Source organism: Thalia democratica, unplaced genomic scaffold, assembly GCF_965202585.1.
Source record: "Thalia democratica unplaced genomic scaffold, ktThaDemo2.hap1.1 HAP1_SCAFFOLD_1500, whole genome shotgun sequence".
NCBI classification, from domain to species: domain Eukaryota; kingdom Metazoa; phylum Chordata; class Thaliacea; order Salpida; family Salpidae; genus Thalia; species Thalia democratica.
The window spans coordinates 7265-28920 of record NW_028140350.1 but is presented as its reverse complement, the minus strand read 5'-3'; the positions used below and the strand labels follow the sequence as shown (position 1 = coordinate 28920).

Below are 21656 nucleotides of genomic sequence, written 5' to 3'. Positions count from 1 at the left end.
AAAAATACTTAAATAAAAAATAAAATTTAACGACTAATAAATATTTTTAAATTCCAATAAATGATAATTCTCAAAGAGTTGACGGTAAAATAGAGGTAGTGAGTGGCTGTTAGATAAGGCAGGGTTAACAACTGCCAATAATTTATAAAACTGTCTTAGACAAGACGTTAAACTGTATCTATTGTAATGTAATATTTGAAAACCAAAACGTTTTTTCGTACACCAGGTCCTTCGACCAAATAGTTTGATCACTTTTTTGTCGTTCAATAAACACTAGATTACTCTAGCATTTTAAAGGGGGAACGGGTCTAAATTGCACAGAGATAAAATTGCACGAGGTTACTAAATTGCACGAGGGGACTAAATTACACGAGAACAAAATTGCACGAAAGCACAAAATTAAAAATATTATACATTATTAAAATAATCTTGGTATTTAGAAATATTACATTTACACCATACTCAAACTCGAGCAATTATTGTTTTTGAATTTTTTAAATATTTAATATAAACCCAAATTATCACTTGAAATCTATTGTGAATTAACGTTTAGTATAAAATATAAAGTTAAATAAACAAACACAAAAATTTTGTTACTATATAATTAATAAAAAATAGCTTTTAAAAATATTTTATGAACAATTTTTTTTTGTAAAATATAAAGTGATCAAAATTCTAAGTTCTTATTTTAATTTTTAAATGAATAAAAAATATATTGGAAATTAAATATATATTGCTTGAAGTAAACATAAGTTATTAAGTAGCACTTAGTTACTAATAAGCTTTGATGTAATAAATTTTCATCAGAATTACAAAAAAAGCTAAACTGTTTAAGCTGATTCAATTGGTTAAACAATTTGCTTTTTTTTTTGCTAAGTAGTAATTTCCTTAGCAAGAGTAACTTTTTTGTATACTTATTTAAGTTATTATATAGATATGTTACTTTTTAAATCTTCAAAATAAAAAATTTTTTTTTTTATGTTTTTGTTAGACTAGCAGTGTTAGAAATATTTTTATTTACGTAATTTACTTGATATTAAATAATAAAGCTTTTGTAATTTTGTTTTTAAATTTACCATTATTGATATTAATACTCGTTAATAGTTGAAATTTTCTGTTGGCTATAAAGAAAATAGTCAAAAGTTTAAAAGCAATGCAATCAATTATTTTTGCAAAATTTAATGGTCATTAATAGAAGTTTATTACTGAAAGTACACAATACTGATGTATCAAAAGTAATTTTATATTGCTTTTCTAATATTGTTTATTATAGGTTATAACTTGTAAGTATTACTAGATAGAAACCCAAAACTATCTCAATCAGTTATCTTTGACCTATCCTAAATTCTTGCACACTAAGTTACTGGAAAATAATATCTGTGCACACTAGACTATAAGAAGCATAAATAAAAATAAAAATAATATGTTTTGTTTTGTTTTAAGTGTCTTAATATAAAGATAACGTGTTAAAAGCTGTTAGCTTATGTTATAATTAGGTTATTTAATTGAAAAACTAATTATAAAATATCTAACTAATTTAAGACTAAAGAAAAGTCAATGAAAAAATAATTAATCTGTCCACAATTATAGAACTTCTAAGCACAATAGTGTGCACAGGTGCACACCTTAAAAATTACTAATCAAAATAATTCCAATATATAATCACAAAAATTGAATAAAGAAGATATGTGGCAGGATTATATGTAATTTAGCATTTATTTTTTCATCTTTGTTTTAGTACAATGTTATTTTTAAATACCCTTACTTGGTTTGTTAGCTTAATTACTTTTAAAGATTTTTTTAATTAAATTACATAAAGATAAATTAGTCAAACACAACCTTAAATAAAAGCTAATGTAGTTCTAATTAACATTACAACTAAGGCGTATTGTCAATTTATGTAATCTCATAACACAGCTCTCATTAAAAAACGACTTAAAAAAAATGTTTTATTTTGCTTTATCAGCTTTTTACTCAGACTCAGCTCAAAATACTTTATTAATGGCAGCAGTTGGAATATTTTCTAAATAAAGTACTTTAGCTTATCTACTAAAGTTAAAAAAACGTTGTCTGGTAACAGCATATAAACTGGATAAGCAAAGTGTTTACATACTTTTATTTACACTATATTTATTATTTTTTAACACATTTTGATATACCCACGTTTTAGGATTTTTTATAAAAAAAGTCGTATTAAGTTGTTTTTATTTTGTAACAGTGTATTCTGACATATGCTCTGTGTTATTTCTTTAGTTTTCTTTCTATTTTTACTTAACATGCACCTCTATGCCTTACATTGTTTTTCTAAAAGAAGCCGGTTTTAGATTATCTCAATGGATTTCGTATGTTTAAATTTACCTAAAAGTAAAATACGTTTCATAAATCACGAATTCAATAATGTTGCAGTTTAATATCTTATATTAAAAATGAGTCAGAAAGAAACTATAGAAATTTTTGAGGTTTGTGTAGAAGCTAAAACCTGTCATCAAAACTCTAAAGTATCTCAGGAAATTTATAGTAAAGTCAAGAGTTTGCAGAGTTTAGCACCAAACTGCGGAAAAACGCATAGACAAAAAAGTTTTAAATACATTTAATAAATTCAATCTATCAAGTAAGTTTGTGTTTCATTTTTAAGTTTATTGTAAATTAAATACTTTAATTTAGGATATATTTTATATTTTGTGCAATTAAAATTTCTTTTAAACTATAGTACTTTAAAACAAAACAGTTTTAGGTGATCTTTCATAAGGTGATACCAAACCCCCTCAGCTTCTAATATCGAACAAAATTCTTCTAGGAAGAGATATACTAAATGTAGCATCAGATTGTATTTAAGGCAAAATAGCAATTGAAAACGTATAAACCTATCATCAGCTATAAACTCTTTTATATACCTTCTCTTGCTGACATTTCATTAGACTACATAAACGATGCTTCACTATAGTCGCTCAGACTTTTAACTTCCTGCAGCTTGTATCAAGGTAATTTTGTTTTGACAGTTCTTTATTTTAACGATTTGACAATTTATATGTAGCTTTTTAAAATACGTTTCTTCCTTAATGAACTTTTATTTTGGCAAAATTCTACAAAAAAAAAATTAAATTCAATGACTGATTTACAAAGTGAGAGCTGGCAAAACGTCTATATTTTTTTAAACTGATTAGATTATTTTTAACGATTTATTTAATAAAAAATTTCTAAAACAAGTTTTTTTTTTGTGACTTTTTCTATAAAAATTGAAAACAGAACTGCAAAGCTAAAGAGCTTAAATGACCCTTATATAAAAATTTTAGGCCAATTTTTATTTTTTAAGAGAATTTTAAGAAAAAAAAAAAGAGCAAAAAGGCTTCTGAATTTTTGAAGAAAATGTGAAAAATTATAAACTAAAGACTAAATTGACTACATGTTTGAAGCTTTTTCGTCGACTAATTATACTGTTTAACATGAAAATTTTCCCATAAAAGTTTATAGTCTATAGTAAGACATCAAAAAGTACTTGATAACTTTTGTAATGTGAATTAAGAAAGTTTTAAAAACATACCAAAAAACGTTTATCTCAAAGATTAGACCTAGAAGCATAGTTGTCAGATTTAATATATAAGTCGTTTACGTATTTAATATACATGAATTTTGTAAACACATGTGCGATTAAAAAATTCTGGCAGCTCTGCCAAAAAGAAACAGGTAGCATAGTTAGAAGATTATTATAAGCGAAATGCTAAAAATTTATTACCATAAACTCAAAGTTAAAGCAAACAGATGTTTGTTTAATATTAAAGATCCGTTTTTTAAAATTTTGGAAACCCTGTCTGAAAGCACTATTTTTATTTAAAAACTTTTTACAATCAAAATTGGGTAGTGAACAAAACTTTAAAATTTAAGTGAGTATTACGCGAATACTACTACACTAATACCTTGGCCTTAATGCTATTTAAACGCAGAACCCAATTATTATTTTAACATAATGTCCTGCTGCAGGACTCCTGCACGTTTTATTTTCTGACTATATGAATTTTTATAAATAAATAAAGTGTTTTCTTAAAGCATAACATTTATGGTGCTTGCGTATCCATTCTTCTTCGGCAGTAAAACCTAGACTCTGTCGACTGTGCAGGTGAAGAAAATCATGCGTCCCGTCGTATCAGCCCTTGCAGTCTTCGCATAAACTGGAGATGCGCGACGACCAAACTACGTTTTTAGAAAGTCTATGAGCGCGACCTGAAAAGATTGAATGTCAGCAGTGATTCTTGCTAATGACTTCGTCAAATGGTTATTTTCTACTACTGAAATACTCAAAAAAAGAGGAAAAAGAAGCACTTTAAGAAACCAAAGAAGACGAGAAATTAGAATAAGCTATATTTTGTTTACTTATTTTTGTAAACTTACTAGTTTTTTGATTTTATCATTACTCTATTACATCATAGTCTTTTTATTTTTAGTTAGTGTTATGTGTTTTGTACATGACACATTTTGATATCCGGCCTATTAGCAATTAATTAACTCTGTCTTTCAATGCTTTTGAAGTTAAAACTTTATGCATTTAGGGAGTTTTCCCTATGTAGTGTACAACTTTATACAAAATATTATAGAACACCATTATTAGTTTCATGTTCAGTAAAACTATTTTTATTTAACATGACAACTATTTTTAATATAAAACAATTGAAACAATGACAATGAGTAACTATGAGAACAATGAGACTACTAATCACATGCGATGTTGCCTTTTATTATGATAACCATATTAAAAATGAAAGATTTTTTTTTTACCATTGTTTTGCTTTGAATTTAAACATAACTTCACTTTATCTATGCTGCTGAATATATTTTATTTCAAATTTGTGTTTAAAAAAAATTATGCTGATATTATTTTATTTTAGTAATAAATACTTATTAAGCTAAACGTTTATTTGAAAAATTTAAAGTTAAATTTAATAGTTTTAACTATTAATTAAACAAAACTTTTTTAAATGAGCAAAAAAAATTCCTTTATCATGTTATTTTATTAATTTGTTTAATTTTATATCTATTTTAAGTAATTAAAAGTGCTTATATGTAAATGGTCTGTTTTGGAATTTTAGCTGTATTTTTGTTTTAGATATATTGAATGAATATAAAAAAAAGATTTTGTTATTGGTGGTGATGAAAATCTAAACTTATTTAATAGAGATCAGTGTACTTGTGACTATTTGGATTGTATTTCTAGTGCTGGCGCTAGGCAATTTGTTGATTACCCAACTACACTTTCTTCTGAATGTTCCTCTAGTTCTTTGATAGACCATGTTGTTTCTAGTTTTAGGTTTGTTAAGCTAAATGTAAATGCTGTAGATTATGATATATCTGATCATATGCCTGTTATTTCAATTTGTGAAATTATATTTTAAAAGAATTAAAGTGTATTGTGTTGTCAAAAGTCAGTTCAAGATTTTAGTAAGTTTGATGTTGGAGTTTTTTTTAATGATCTTAATAGGAACTTGGGTAAATTGAAAATGAGAATTACAAAAGGTGAAAATATAAATAAAAGTTGGAATGAGTATGAGAGTGTGTTTGGTAGCAGAGTGTTTTATCATGCACCAAATAGAATTTTGAATAAAAAGATAAAAAACTAAAAGCTAAACCTTGGATTACTAAGAGGATTATTGTTTTAATTAAAAAGAAAAATCTGAAACAATAGTTTATTGAATGAAAAAAAAAGCGCTCAAAAAGCTTGGTCCAAGGACCTGGTGTACAAAAAAACCTTTTGGTTATTGAGTCGTACACCACAGATACCTTTTAACGTTTTGTCCAGTTGATATTTAAGTCAGCCATCAAAGATAAAACAAAAAATATCAATTACTTTCAAAAAATAAAGAAATATGTTAAATCAAGTTATTAAATCCTCTAAAAAACTTTATTTTAAACAGGTTGTAAAGAAAAACAAAACAAACAGTAAAAAGTTGTGGAAAATAATGAACAATATTGTTGCTACTAATCCTAGAAATCGTTCTAAAATCAGTGGTGTGCTTGATGTGCAGTGCATGGTAATTTTGTTGGTGAACCAAAATAAATTGGTAATTTAATGAAATTTTATTTTGTGCTTATTGCTGATGATTAAGTAAAATAAAAGAACATATGTTGCTTGTGATTATGATAAGTTTTTTTTTGGATTCTGTAAAAAATGTTTTGTTTTTAAGAATATATCAGCAAGTGAAATTGTAAGTTATATTAAAAAATGAACCCTATCAAGAGTGTGCGTTTTGATGTCCCTAGTTTTCGTTTTGTGAAGCTTGGTGCAAAAATTATTTTTCCCTACCTTTCTAAATTATATAATAAATGTGTTGAGTTTGATGTGTTTCCTATTTCTCTGAAACATGCTGAGGTAGTGCCAATTTATAAAAATAGTCAAAAAAAATGGTGTAAATAATTATTGGCCTACTTCTATTCTGTCACCCTTTTCTAAATTTTTTGAGTCATTACTGTGTGAGAGACTGAGTGGTTACTTTTTGTCAAATGATTTACTGCACTGCAAACAATAAGGGTTTAGAAAAAAAATAGTACAACTGAGTTAGCAGTAAATCAGATTGTTGAGGAACTAATTGAGTCTGGTCAAAAAAAGTAATTTGTTCTGTGATCTTGGATCTTTCTAAAGCTTTTATTACTGTTAATCATAAAAATTTAGTATCAAAACTTAAATGTTATAATATAAAATGCTCAATGTTAAATTTTATTAAAAGTTATTTAAAAGAAAGAAGTCAGTCTACTGTTGTAAATAATGTTGTTTCTGAGCGTGAAATTTTGAATGTTAGTATACCTCAGGGTTTTTGTTTTGGTCCATTGTTGTTTTTTCTGTATATAAATGACATATTTTTAGCTACAAATATTAAATTGAGATTTTTTGCAGATGATGCTTGTCTGAGTTTTCAGCATTGTGATACTGACCATGTTAATGCTGTTAAAAATATGGAGTACAGGAAAGTTGATGATGGATGTGTAAAAATAGATTGTTTATTAATTATTCAAAGACAAAATTTTTGCTGTTAAATAGATTTAAAAAAAAGAGTGAATTCAGTGTTAAGGTAAATGGTTGTAGCAGAGTGAAAATATTAAATACTTAGGTGTGGTATTTGATGACAAGTTGAGTTGGAAGGCACATTTAAAGTACCTTAAATCTAAGCTATTAAGAAGTTCTTTTATGATGTCAAAATTGAGATATTATTTGAACACGAGAACATTAAATATGGTGTATTACAATTTGTTCTATACGCATATCCAATATTGTATATCTGCTTAAGGGTGGTGCTGCTAGTTGTCATTTGAAGCCAATTGTTAGTATGTAAAAAAGAATTGTAAGATATTTTTGTGGCGTGCCTACACTAACTCCAACAAATTCATTGTTTTTGAAAACTGGTATTCTAAAATTTAATTTGTTTAATTTGTAAGTTGATTGATGCTGAATACTTTAAGAGGATTTGAGGTTTACCACAGTTGTTTTACTCCAGTAAGTATAGTTCAAAGACACCATACAAGACATTCAAAAAATAACAATTTTGTAGTTGAAAGACCTAGAACAGGGCTTGGCCTAAACTCCTTTAGGTATTTGGGTCATAAGTTGTGGTCAGTGTTTGAGAAGTTTTTAAAAACCTAGAAAAGGATCAGTTGAAATAGAGTTACAAAAAATTCTTGTTGAACCAGAATACTGAGTAGGTTTGGAGTGCTTTGGTCAGGGTTTGTGCGCCTCAGGCTAAATCAGTTTTTTTGAAAAAGTTGAAAAACGTCAGGCTAAATCAGTTTTTTTATTTAAAACTTTGAAAATCTCAGTTTTTCTCAGTTCAAATGCTTGAAAATTTTTGATTAAAAAAGTTGAGAAATCTTTTTAAGATCAAGTTGAGATGTAAATTTATTTCAAAATAAAGATTTAAATATTAAATACAAAATCAGTCAGTATTTTTAAAAATAAATGTTTAAAACCATTTGTTGAATCTCTAGAAAATTTTTAAGATTCTTCCTTATTTTGTTTTGAGTAGGTTATAGACGTCATAATTATGAAAGTTCATAAAAAAATGCAGCTTAAACATTACAATTTAGTTCAACAACTTAGCTGTTTGTTTGTATTTGTTTAAATCAGCTATGTTTTTCAGATCTTAGTTGGTTAAACTGTTTTAATTTCTAATATAAAGGCTTTATACCAATACTTTTTAGATTAAAACTCTTATTAGTTTAGTCATATATTTTACTGTTTGTTTAAAGATATTAGAGATATTCACAACATTAAAACATAGGGTTAAAATATAAGTACTAAGTTTTGTGGGAGTACAAATTTTAGGTACAATCCATTTTTCTTTACAAGAACAAAATATTAAAAGTTTTTTTATAACTTACGTGTAAACTTTTTAAATCTGATATGACATCAACAAACACTGTATTTATTTAGAGTTGAGGATTTATAATTATGTATAATTTTAAAGATTAGTCAAAATACTATAATAAACATTTTTTATTTATTTTAATACTTGTGTAAGCGTTTCATTTTAAATTTTAATAAAACACGACAATGCACGTTGTTTTATTATACATCTTCTGGTTATAATGTTTTTAATTAGTGCTTAATTAAATTGAATAATTGCGTTTAGTAATATGTTTTAAATTTTTACCCTAGTAATAAATTAGATATAACACTTATTTTAAAACTTATCACTGAATTTGTTATGTTAAGGGCATAGGGGGGTCAATCACATTTTTCACAATTTAGTCTTATTTTATTGAGTTGTAACTAAGCTATGAGTTGCTTTTTACAGATTTTTAAAGCTCAAAATATTTTTGAGATAAAGCTGGTTGAAGGCGGAGACTACAATAGTACTAATCAAGACCCTCCAATACCTAAGGCGCCTTCTGAAGGGAATTTTCCTTACTTTAAAAAAATGTCAGGCTAAATTGGTCTCAGTCAGGCTAAATGAAAAAAAATTTGCGCACGAACCCTGTTTGGTTGAGTAGTTTGTGTTACATGCAAATATTGCTTAATTGCTTTTAGTTAATACTTGTTATCTGTTTATCTTAATATATGAATGGTCTGTTTATTCTGATTTATGGTTGGCTGGTTTTGGTCTGTTGATGGGGAAAGATATTTATATGGGTTTGCATGATAGTTTATTTGCTGTTTTCCAGTTTTGTTTTATTTTAATTGTTAGCTGTATACAATAATTACTATTGCATAATATGAGTTTTTTTCTACTTTTATTAGACTAAAATTATTCTATCAATACAAATTTCAGAAACTAAATTTTAAAACAATTTTTATTTTTGTTTCGGTAAAATAAATAACTTCATAAGTTTTAAGATAGTTATTTAATGCAAATATATTCAATATAATACTAGTTTAATGTATTTTTTTAACAACTGATTGTGAGTTAACTCTGGTGGCATAATTGGATTGTTAGTGTGATTTTTTTGTTGAACCACCAGTGAACACTTACTTTGATTTTCATGAATTTCCCACACTTTGTAGTTTTAGTGATGATTTTAGTGTGGAGATTTTAGCTTTGTAAGTGTTCTCTGAATGGCGTGCCACCAAGGGTTTTTTATTTGTTTAAAAGATAGTTTTTTGTTTATTTTAATTTCGGGTAGTTAAAGTTATTTATGGGGCAGGTAAAATCACATATGGTGTAACAAACTCACTTTTTCTGGAAAACTTTTATTGTCGCAAGAGGTAGAGTTTGAGACTAATGTTTTTTTACCATAAAAAAAAATAATTAAAAAGTTTTTTTTATTTTGCTATATATATATTTTTTTATATTTTGTGAAGTCGTTTGTGCAGTTAAAGTAATAATTAAATATTTAGATTACACCAATAGTTTGTTTACATGAAATGTTTAAAAAAAATGTTAAAATAAATTCAAATTCATCTATTCTGGGTGGCCACTTAACCTGGAATTTGAGAAATTTTGAAATAGACCTGGAAAAACCTAAAATTTTGATTTGACACGTAAATTCCAGAACTTGAAATCCTAGAAAATCCTTGATTTATAAAATTTTTGGAAAATTATAAGAAAACTTGGAATTTCAAACAAAAATAAATAAAAAACATAAAAAGACTTGAAGTTTTAAGCTATTTTATGTGGTAATTAACCAAATTTCAATTAGATGCAAAAAATAAGTCATAAAAATAGGGTTGCCAAAAAACCTTGAATCCTGGAATTTTTTAATAGAGAATAAAAAAACCTGGAAAAACCTGAAATTTGAGAAATTTTTAATAATATCTGGAATTCCAATTAAAATCACTAAAAAACCTGGAAATTTAAATAAGTTCACTGAAAAACCTGGAATTTAAAACAATTTTTACATGTAAAGTAGTAAAATATCAATTTAAAACAAAAAATCTATTGTCTAGACCAGGGGTTGGCAGGTCAAAAAGGAATGTTTTTTTATGTGCTTTAAAAAACATATTTAAAAACAACTTTTTTGAACAAAAAAAATTTAGGCGATAGAATATCCTTTAAATATAACACTTTATTTTTGTGTTTTCAAAAATATTAGTATATTAAACTAATTAAATAAAAATTTTAATGTGGCCCGCGGGCTGCAGTTTGCCAACCACTGGTCTAGACTAAAGTTTCCCAAACTTTTTTTTTTAAATTGCCCCCTTTGAAGAAATAAAAAAGGCTATTGCCCCCTCCATAAAGACTACCATTTAAAGTTTTTGCTCTTCATCTGCAACTCAAGAATATCTAGTGTGAGTTTCAATTACAAATAAGACCCTTTTTTTTTTGCTTGTCATCTGCAACTAACAATATCTAGTGTAAGTTTCAAAATTTTTAAATTGTACAAAATTTTAAAATTTCCCCCCCCCCCTTTTACCCCTTTACTAATTATTGCCCCCAACTTACTAAAATCGCCCTAGGGGGCAGTACCACCCACTTTGGGAAATCCTGGTCTAGGCTCTACTCTAGCTAATCTTTTTTTGATATCATCAAAAACATTTTATTAAAATATACATTTATAGAAGCTTTAAGATATCTTTTCAATGTTGTTATACTACTTAACACAGTTTCTAACCTTAAACTTAACTTAAAACTAAAAATAGACCCAGCAGCAAATACTTTCAAAAATTTGGAAGAAATTAAGAAAACCTGGTAGAAATTTTGCAAATATGTTTAGCAACCTTGCTATTTAAATAAGTATATTTCTGTATAGTTTGTTCAGCCATTTTCGAAGTAGCTTAACATTTTGAAGCTTAACAATTAAGCTTTAACTTAGGTAAATAAAAACTTTTTTATAACTTTTGTGGATAACAACTCACTTTGCTATATTTTCTAATCAATCTATAATGCAGACTATCTTAATTAAACTGTTTTTAAATCTAGTTATAATTAGAGAATAAACTTTTATTATTTTTGTTTTTTTTCTAATATAAAGATTAATTCAATTTTAAAATTAGTATTTATAAAATATCAGAGAGAATATTGCTTCAATATTATTTTATGGTGTACTACTGCATAATTGTTGTTTAAAAAAAATTGTAAAGATTATTTTAATACATCATTTATATAAACATTTTTTATAAATTTAATTATTTTTGTTTCTACAGATATGTAAAAATTTCACACAAGTGAAAAAAAAGCTACTCAATGTTAGTAGTTGCATTTTTAAAGTTTATACAGTTTAAATCATGATAGATAAGGAATTAAGGAAAAGCATAATTTCTATTATTATTAGAGCTCCAGCTTTGCTTGTTATTGAAATGGTATTCCTGGGGCATATAAGTCTGAAAAATTTGACTTTTTTAAGAGACTACCCAAATCTACTAAATAGTCCTTATCTAGACCATTTATTATACATCTTGTCTTGGATATTATTACTTTTACCATACAGTTATTTGCTAGCTATGTACAAACAGGTTTTTTGTTTTAAATTAGTTTTTCTTAGCCATCATTTATTTAATTTACTTGCAGTTACATCTAATTCAAACTGTGAAAATGCAGGCTTATTGTCTTCTACCTACAGTACATATAAGTATTTTGAAATCTTTTTTAGTGATAAAATTTGGCTTGAAAAGGCATTTTCTGTTTTCCTCATTCAATTTATTTTGTTTCTTACTTCTTTTTACATTTCTGGTTGCAAAGACTTTATTATTTTTGTTTGGCCTCTAACTTCTTGGATTTCAATCGTTTTTAAAAACTGCTTTTCTCTAAAAATAGATGAATTTGCTTTTACAACTTCAGTTTTTTTCACTTCTGTTTATATCTTATTTAAAGCTTTAAAGTTGTGTGGAAGATTTAAACTAATTTGGTTGAAAATTAAACTTGTGTTGAGTGTATTTGGTTGGTCAGGGATAGCGACATGGATACAAATGGAATATAAAATACAAAAGCAACTCATGTTCTGCTGGTTTATTCGATTTGTTTATCAATTTTACATAAATTTTAATGACTCGCATAAATTTATTAGCTATGCTGTTTTTTGGCCTGAAAAGTATCTTATGAGTGTTCAATCCTTTCCATTTATAGTTGCTATCACAATTCCTCAATGTTTGACAACTTCCATAAATTTGTTTGGTTTGGCAATTGTTGTATCTGAAATTGTCAAGTTTCAATACTTCTGTATGAGGTATGATTTAGTTTTAATCTGTTTTTTATGTTTCGAAGTAATTAAAAATAAAAAAGATTAGACTAAAATTATTTGTTTAAATGATCAGGGTTGCCTTACTCTCAGAAATTTTTTGAATGACTCAGGTTGTCTCAGGGTAGTTTATTTTTTTGTAAAACATAGGCTGGTTTGGATATCTTTCCTGAATCTCAACTAGTTTTTATGACTTTATTTTTTACTCTCTTAAAAGTTGTGTTTTTAACTCTATTTATTATTTAGGTGTTTTTAGATACTAAAGGCTAACTATTTTTTTTCAATAACTCACGCTAGCTTGATGTTACTCAAGCTACTTTTTAATCACTTAAGCTGACTTTTTGCTTAAAAGAGTGGCAACCCTAAATTATGCAGTTTACTAAAGTGTTGATAAATTTATATCATAAGAAAGTTGTTAACTTTTCAGATCTTGGTTGTATTGGTCTTTCAAGTTTCACCCACCAGATCCTGTCACTGGTCCCATGACTGGTTAATTTTCTTATAATGATAATAGTCTTATAGATTAAAAAATACAAATGATTACTTGCTTATTGGAACTGATGCACATTTCTCTGTGCTAAACTAGTGAAACAGTTCCATGGAGTTATTTAGATACTTTCTAATATTACAATGTGCGTCAAATTCACTATAGCAAGTACTTCTTAAATTATTTGAATTCAATACCAACAAATTTGTTTTGTTTGGATCTTTTTATCAAACACATTGGCAATCTAATTTTTTTGAACATCTATAAAAAACTATAAGCATTAATTTCAAGACTCAGTTTTAAAACTTATCTTAAAAAAGTTCTTCTAGTATAAAATCACCTCACACTTAGCTAAAATTTTTTGTACCAAAATCTTGCTTAAATTTATAAATGATTATTGATTGCTGGCTTTTTTAATTAATATTAAACCTAAGGAAAACATCAGCAAAAGTCTACAGAGCCTAAGCCTGGACTTTTGTATAGCATGAGAGTACATATAAAACTAATGTTAAACTATTATATTTAACAGGAGCCATAGATGGGATGACTTTGCTTGTTATGAGTCTTTACGTTGACTTACTTAATATAAACTTGAAAACGAGATTTTTGATGGTCAATTATATACTTTTTACTATTGCATCTTCTCAGGTATGTATAAACAAGTTAGAAGTCTAGCTTAAGAAGTTAAGTGTGTAATTTTTTCTAAATAATTAACTTTGTGTTTATATTAGTTTAAACCTAAATCTTAACTGATATTCAAGTAAATAACAAGAATTTAAAAGACTGACTTAATGAGACTTGATTCACTAATATGTCCTAATTTATGTTTATTATTTTCTATATAAAACTAAAATATGTAATTAAACTTCTTAATTTGTCTAAATTAGTTGTTGTTTGGTTTAAACCAGGGTTTCCCAAAGTGGGCAGTACACCCCCCCCCTGAAGGTGATTTTAGTAAGTTTGGGCAATAATTAGTAAAGAGGCGAAAGGGGGGGAGGCAGTTTTAGAATTTTTAAACTTACACTAGATATTCTTGAGTTGCAGATGAAGAGCAAAAAAAAAGTTTTAGGTGTTTTAAATAATAGTCTTGTTGGAGGGGGCAATTTGAAAAAAAAAGTTTGGGAAACCTTGGTAAAAACATTATTTGTTATTTTAAAGGAAATAGGGGCGAAAGTATTAAGTAAAATAAACAATTGTTTTTATTTAAGAACTTAATAGTGTCAACTAAGTGTCATTATTTTATAGAATGTAACAGTTTTAAGTTTTGAAGTATATTTTATTGTATATAAAGTTTGCATTACAATTATTTGAACTGAATTTTTTTATTGCCAAGTTCCTAGTAAATTAAAAAATTCAAAGAAAGTTTATTAGCTATTGAAATGAAAAAACAAGTTGATGAAATCTCATAAGGAATCCCTCTTTTTCAATAAAGTTAACTTGTTCTCAAAAATGTAAAAATCTTTTCCAGTTTTTTTTTATTGATGGATAATAAACTGGTAAAATTTAGATAAATGTTAGTTACAAATTAAAGAATAATTTTTTTAATACAGCAATCATTTTCGCCTTAGTATTTGTTTTCATACAGTAATAACAGGGTTGCCACTTTACCTGGAATCCTGGAAAAACCTGGAATTTGACAATTTAGGCAAAAATAACCTGGAAAAACCTGGAATTTTTAAGAATTTTAACATGTTTAGTAGTAAAATTTCAGTTTGACTCAAAAAATTTATCATAAAGATAAAAAATTTTAGTCATCACCAAAAATTTTTTTATTAAAAAACACATTTTAAGTAACTTTACAGTACCTTTTCAATCTTTTTATACTATTTAATACAGTTTCTTACCTTAAATTTAACTTTAAATTAAAAATAAATCCAAAAATGTGTACTTTTAAAAACCTGGAAGAAATTTAAAAAACCTGGAAAAAAGTTTGAAAAAACGAGTTGCAATAAGTAAATTCACTGATTTTGATCCATATCTAAAATACTATTTTGAATTTTTAATCTCTAAAAAGTATCTAGTTGTGAATATAAATGTATATAAAAAATGTCAAATTAAAAAATAAGTTTAAACCTCTTTTGACCTTGAGTTCTTTTGAATTTTCAAAGCAGAGTTTTAAATAAGTTATATCGTTTTTGTTGAATAACTTACTCTTACTTTATTATATTATTTACCATCAAAGTTTTAAGTTAAACATATTTTATATTAAAGTGTTTTATTTAAGTTTTTAAAATACAGTTTCAAAGCTTCTTCAACATAATTGATCCTATATTAATGGGACTTGCAACTGCAAATAACGGTTCATGTTGGAAAAACATTAGAACTGTACTAATTTCGATTTTGCTTCTCACTGTTTCTGGCCTTTTGTCTTATGTCTGTTTGTTTAGTATGAGGTTTGTTTTACATTTAAATATCATAGCTTTTTAAAGTTTTAATATAATTTTAAATATTCTTTAAAACTTGTATTTTATTTTTTTAGTTTATGGCAATCAACTCAAACTTGCAGGATTAAAATAATGTTAAGTTTTTTACACATACTTAATACATTAATGGAGTATAAATATTTTAACAAATGTTCATGTAAGTTATAAATATATACTTACATAGTTTTTTGTTTTCTCAAACTGAAAAATATATTTATCAATAATTTGAACAAAAAGGTCTTCATTTTGGGTTTTCATCTTAGCATACAATTACTTGAACACATTTTCATTGATGCTTGGATCCCTTGCCATCTACTGCGCTCTGACATTTGACTACATCTTAGTTAGGGGCTGGGATAATTTGGAAGATATAATGTTTTACATTCGTGCCGCGTGCAGGGCAGTCGAGTTTTGCATTACATTAGGGATGTGTGGCTACATTATGTGGACTTTTTACAGTGAAATGACTTCTGTTTTTGGTTAGATACTGAAACTTTTAGTCTTTTTTTTTAGTTAACTATTTTCTATTCCAATTTTTTATGTTTACTGAGTTATAAAATTAAGTCTAAGTTTACAAAATAATTAAAGATTAAAAATATTGATATTAAAAAGAATACTTGCTTTATCGACCATGGCATGAGACAACAGTTTTAATATTCGAGTAATTGCAAATTACAAGTGAAATAACAAAAACAGATCTAAATTTTATTTTTAGTTGTAAAAGTTGCAAGCATTTAGACAATTAAACAATTTAAAAATTTTTATTGTAAGTCACAGTCAGATTTGATGGTAATTGAAGAGAAACCAGTGCTGAAACGTCAGATTCCTTTAAATTAAAAGGCAATAATTTTTATAATTTTTAAAGTTTCTAGTGTTTTTCTTTTCTCTAGTTTATTTATTGTTTTCATTTGTTTGTTTTTTTTATTGTTATTAATTTATTAAATACTATCTTACAATACAGGGTTGTCACAAAACCTAGAATCCTGGAAAAACCCGAAATTTGACAGTTTAGGCTAAAAAACCTGGAATTTGAGAAACTTTGAAAAAAAAATTGGAATTTTTAATAGAAATATTAAAAAACCAGGAATTTTGAACAATTTTTACATATTTAGTAGTGAAACTTTTATTTGACACAAAAAATCTATCATAAAGATAAGAAAATTGTCATCATCAAATATTTTTATTGAAAAATACATTTTAAGTAAGTTTACATAAACTTTTCATTGTTATACTACTTAACACAGTTTTTAACCTTAACCTTAACTTTAAACTAAAAATAGACCCAAAAACGTGTACTTAAAAAAAAACTGGAAAAAATTCAGAAAACCTTGAAAAATTTTCTCTAAAACCAGTAGCAAACCTATACATTATTGTAAGCATTTCAACACATTTTATCTTATCTTCTTAACACAATTATATATTATAGTTTCAGTTAAAACTTATTGACAGGAAACTACGTTTAAACGTAACAATTTTTTAAAATATTTAAATTTGCCTAGGTATACTAATGCTAGCCTTGTACACTTACTACTGTATAGTACAAAGGGGTGGTAAAGGCTGGAAAATATGGTCAATGAGACGAAATGCGGCGAAAAAAGTGTGTTCGTTACCACTTGCATCCCCTGAACAAATAAAAAAACGAGAGGACAACTGTGCCATATGCCTGCTCGTAAGTTGTTATTTAAAAAAAAATATTTTATATTATCTGTAAACAGCATAAAGAATATTGCTTTACTAGCCGAAGTGTTTTTTTTTATTTTCGCATCTCATTGGTCGTTTTTGTTTTACAAAAGAAATAGAAGGTAATAAGTTTTAAAAATATTATTAGAAGTTCTTCATATAATTAACACATTTTACTTTTTTTTTACTTTAAAACAACACTAAACACTTTGTACTTATCTAAATCTTACTTATACACATCATAATATATTAAACTTATTTTACAAATTTTTGACTCCGAATTTAAATTTTCATTCCTGTTATAACTGAAAAGGACGTATAGTTTAAATCAAAAACGTTTGTATATAAAAAAATAAAGAGTAATTCCTGTTGAATTTTTTTAAGTTGCAAATATTATCTGAAAACTAACAAAAACCATCGTATAATTTAGTAAAAATACATCTTTGAATAAAGTTTTTGAATATAAATTTCAATTTTAATATATTAACATGAATTTGTGTTTCTAACTAACGAATCATTTTGCAATAATAAACAAATAATGAAAAAAATGAGTAAAAACAAATTACACATTACTTTTTTGATATATAAAGGACATTGCAACTCTATTATAAGAAAATATGAAAATCTAAGCTAATTAGTTTAACACTATTGATTTTTTTGTTAGATTTTTACAGGGTCGCCACAAGATTAGAAAAAGTCAGGAAATCAGGAAAAACGAAAAAAAAGACAAAAGTCAGGAGAAAATGGTGGTTTTCGAAAAAAAAGTCAAGAAATTTGGCAAAATTTGAAAAAATATAAGATTTTTCAGTTAAAATTTACATAATTCCTTATTTTCAAAAGCATTCAATTAGTGAAAAATTAATTAAATATCCTTGAAAGTCAGACTAAAATTGCAAAATTTTCCTAGAAATTTACAAAATTACCTAATTTCCAATGCCTTTATCTGGTAAAAATTAATAAAATATCCTTATAAAACTGCAAAATTTTTCTGTTATCATATTGAACAACTACCCTACTTGAACAAACAGTTTTTCTATTCTTTTTGGTAATGATGATTTGTGGCAAGGACACTTCCATGTGTTTATAAGTAAGAAAATACAAGTATTTTGCTAGAAGAGCTGTTTATTGCAAATACATCAATCATACACAGATGGAAGATAGATGATTGAATCCAACATTTTTTGTAACTGAAAACAACATTGGATCTTGTATGTTAGCTTAAAGTACAATCTACAAGCCTGTTTTTATAAAATTAAGAAATCTTATTTAAATTTTGAGATATTGTAATTTTTGTAAAAAGTTTCAAATACAAACCTATAGACCGCATTTTTTTGGGTCAACTTTCTTGGCAATTTAAAAAATCGCTAAAAATCTATATTCTACTTCATTTTTGAAGCTAGCAACCTCAAACTCTCAGGAAACGTTTCTTTATAGTTTAAAAGACTTTGAATGTTGCGAGTTAAAAAACATTAAAGAATAATAATTCTAAATAAAAAAAAAAACAAAAAAAAACCTGCATTTAATCTTTTTAAAAATAAATAATAGACTTTCTGTAAATATTTGAAGAAAATTCCTTAAAAAATGAAGGAGGAGATAGATTTTATTGAAATGTCTTTTTTTTGCATTTTTGGTTTGCTCTTCCATTAGGAAACTATTATGGTCACCGATTTTGATTGCTTATATCTTAAAAGATACTTAGATTTTGTTGAAGCGGTTAAAATGTCTGATAGCTTAGATAAAACTCTATAAAATAAGATCAACTTGTAAAAAACAAGGTAGACCCCTATATGTCCTTAAGAGTTTGATTAAGAAAAGTCAGGAAAATTTTAGTAAAAAGTCAGGAATTTTTTCTCAGCTTGATCTGTGGCAACCCTGGTTTTAAAATATATAATACACCTTTATAAGTATTTTTGTCAAAATCTGGCTTTGACCAATATATATATTTTAAATTATACTATTAATTAATTTTCCATTTGTTCGATTTATTTAAGTTATAAGATCATGCACTATTTTATTTAAAATAAGCTAGAATTGAGACTAACAATCCACCTAATTCACAAGTTAGAATCTGGATATATTTATGAAATAAACTTATTTTGATAATAATATTTTTAATATTTAAGATGATGAATGTTGAAGGTCGTGAAGTTAGACTGATGCATTGTGGCCACATCTTTCACGCGATTTGTCTAAAAAAATGGTTCTACATACAAGACAAGTGCCCTCTGTGCTATACGCAATTTACGTGGCATGGGGAAGCTACGTTGTGATTTTATCAAAGTTTTCATTTTAGTACATCTTAGAACAATGTTATCTGTACTAACTTATGTGTAAGAAAAAAATTAACAAAAAAATTATAGACTTTTCACTCTAAATATACAAAATATTTATCAAAATTTATTTAAGTTTTAGTTTTTTGAATTTACATTAATCTTGAACAGTTTGTTTTTATTACGAAAAGCATAAACAACGTATAAAATTTAAAAGTTATTTACTTAGTGTTAAAAGTTGTAAAACTTTGTTTTTTTATAAAATATAATTGAAAAACTAGGTAATCTTTTTTTTAAACAAAATTGATATAAGTTATTTTGTCTAAAGTATCTTTTTAACTAATTTTTTTTTGATAATAATGTCCGAAAAGTCTGTTTAAACTTAGACTAATGATTGATTAACATTGCTACCAGAACTGCCACAACTCATATAAATTTAAAGTAAAATGTCATAAAATTATTTATTTTAATGCGTTTTTATTAGCATCTTTTTGATATAATACTTTTAAAGAGTGTTTGAATTAAAAAATTTAAAACTTTTTTATATGTGTCAACTACAAAAAAATAATAAAAGTTTTTTGAGTAATAAATATCACTTACTTTGTTCACTGTATTTTTAAAACATTTAGTTTGATAACCTAGTTATAAATATGTTTAAAAAATTTAGAACCTATTTTTTGCTTTGAAAAATATTAAATACGCTAGATTTTTTTGTTTTTATGTAATTAGATAAATTAAATATTTAAATTTATGTAAATAATATTTCATAGTTGTATAATTAATAATTAGACTTAGATAAAATGTACTTCTTTTTATTGTTTACAACAAAAAAGTAATTTTTGTTTCAATTGCTGTTTAATAAAATTAGTAAGTAGCGTTAACTAGTAATGGTAAAAATAAAGTAATTGTAGTTTTTGTATAATTAATTAAGGCCATAGGGGGGGGTAGACCATGTTTTTTACAAGTTGATCTTATTTTATAGAGTTTTTACTAAGCTTCAAGATGCTTTTTACTGTTTTTAAAAATTCGAATTAGTTTTTGAGATATGACCGGCCAAAGTCGGGCCGCATAACAGGTTCCTTATGGGGAAGGAAAACTAAAACGGCGAAAAAAGACTAATGCATTCAAAATCTATCTCCTCCTTCATTTTTTAAGCAATCTTCTTCAAACTTTCACAGTCTATTCTTTATACAATAACAAAAAAACGTTATTTGTGACTTTAAAAAATTTCAAGTAAAAATACCTTTTTTTTGTAATTTTATGACAAAAATTAAAAAAAAAAGTGAATTTTCATCAAAAAAAATTTTTTTTTACAAAAAAAAGGTATTTTTACTTGAAATTTTTTAAAGTCACAAATAACGTTTTTTTGTTATTGTATAAAGAATAGACTGTGAAAGTTTGAAGAAGATTGCTTAAAAAATGAAGGAGGAGATAGATTTTGAATGCATTAGTCTTTTTTCGCCGTTTTAGTTTTCCTTCCCCATAAGGAACCTGTTATGCGGCCCGACTTTGGCCGGTCATATCTCAAAAACTAATTCGAATTTTTAAAAACGGTAAAAAGCATCTTGAAGCTTAGTAAAAACTCTATAAAATAAGATCAACTTGTAAAAAACATGGTCTACCCCCCCCCCTATGGCCTTAACTTAAACGTTTGTGTTCTACAAAGGCTTATATTTAGTTTTGAAACAATGATTGTATAACAAAACTATAAAAATGAAAACTCAAATATTAAAACTATGCTGAAAAAAAAGTACTTAATAGTTGAAATAAATCTGTAATAAGTAAAATGTAGTATCCTCACATACTATCACTATAGTAGTCTCACCACATAAATTTAAAAGTTTCCAAAAAAGTCTAGCTGAAAATCACTTCTGTTTTCATTAAATTTGAAATCACTTCTGATTTATTCACACTCAGATTTATATCTACCTAGATCACTAGTTCCTAAATTGTGATGGCGACATCACTCCAGATATCTAGAGTAAGTTTCACGATTGCTTTGGTGCATTTTTGTGGCAAAATATGTTTAACATAAACCAAATTAGCGCTCTTCCGGATCCACAAAACAAGGATCAAGCCGGATCCTTGATTGGTAGATCACTTAAAGTACTTTATTAACAGTAATCTTATGAGCTCGTGCTTGTTAAATAGTTTTTATTCTTAAGTTAAATGATCATAATTTTAAATTTATTTTATAAAGTAGTT

The 21656-nt window shown here is 26.1% G+C and overlaps 1 protein-coding gene across 1 annotated transcript; it reads left to right on the top strand.

The window, feature by feature from the left end:
- Positions 1 to 5989: 5989 nt before the first annotated feature.
- LOC145848513 (RING finger protein 145-like) lies at positions 5990 to 19451 on the top strand. Its single transcript, XM_082953939.1, has 8 exons — positions 5990 to 6050; positions 12421 to 12579; positions 13019 to 13080; positions 13608 to 13726; positions 15317 to 15471; positions 15739 to 15980; positions 17001 to 17170; positions 19305 to 19451. Exons 2-8 carry the CDS (start codon positions 12452 to 12454, stop codon positions 19449 to 19451), a joined length of 1023 nt encoding a protein of 340 aa, XP_082810065.1. The 5' UTR covers positions 5990 to 6050; positions 12421 to 12451.
- The last annotated feature ends 2205 nt before the right edge of the window (positions 19452 to 21656 follow it).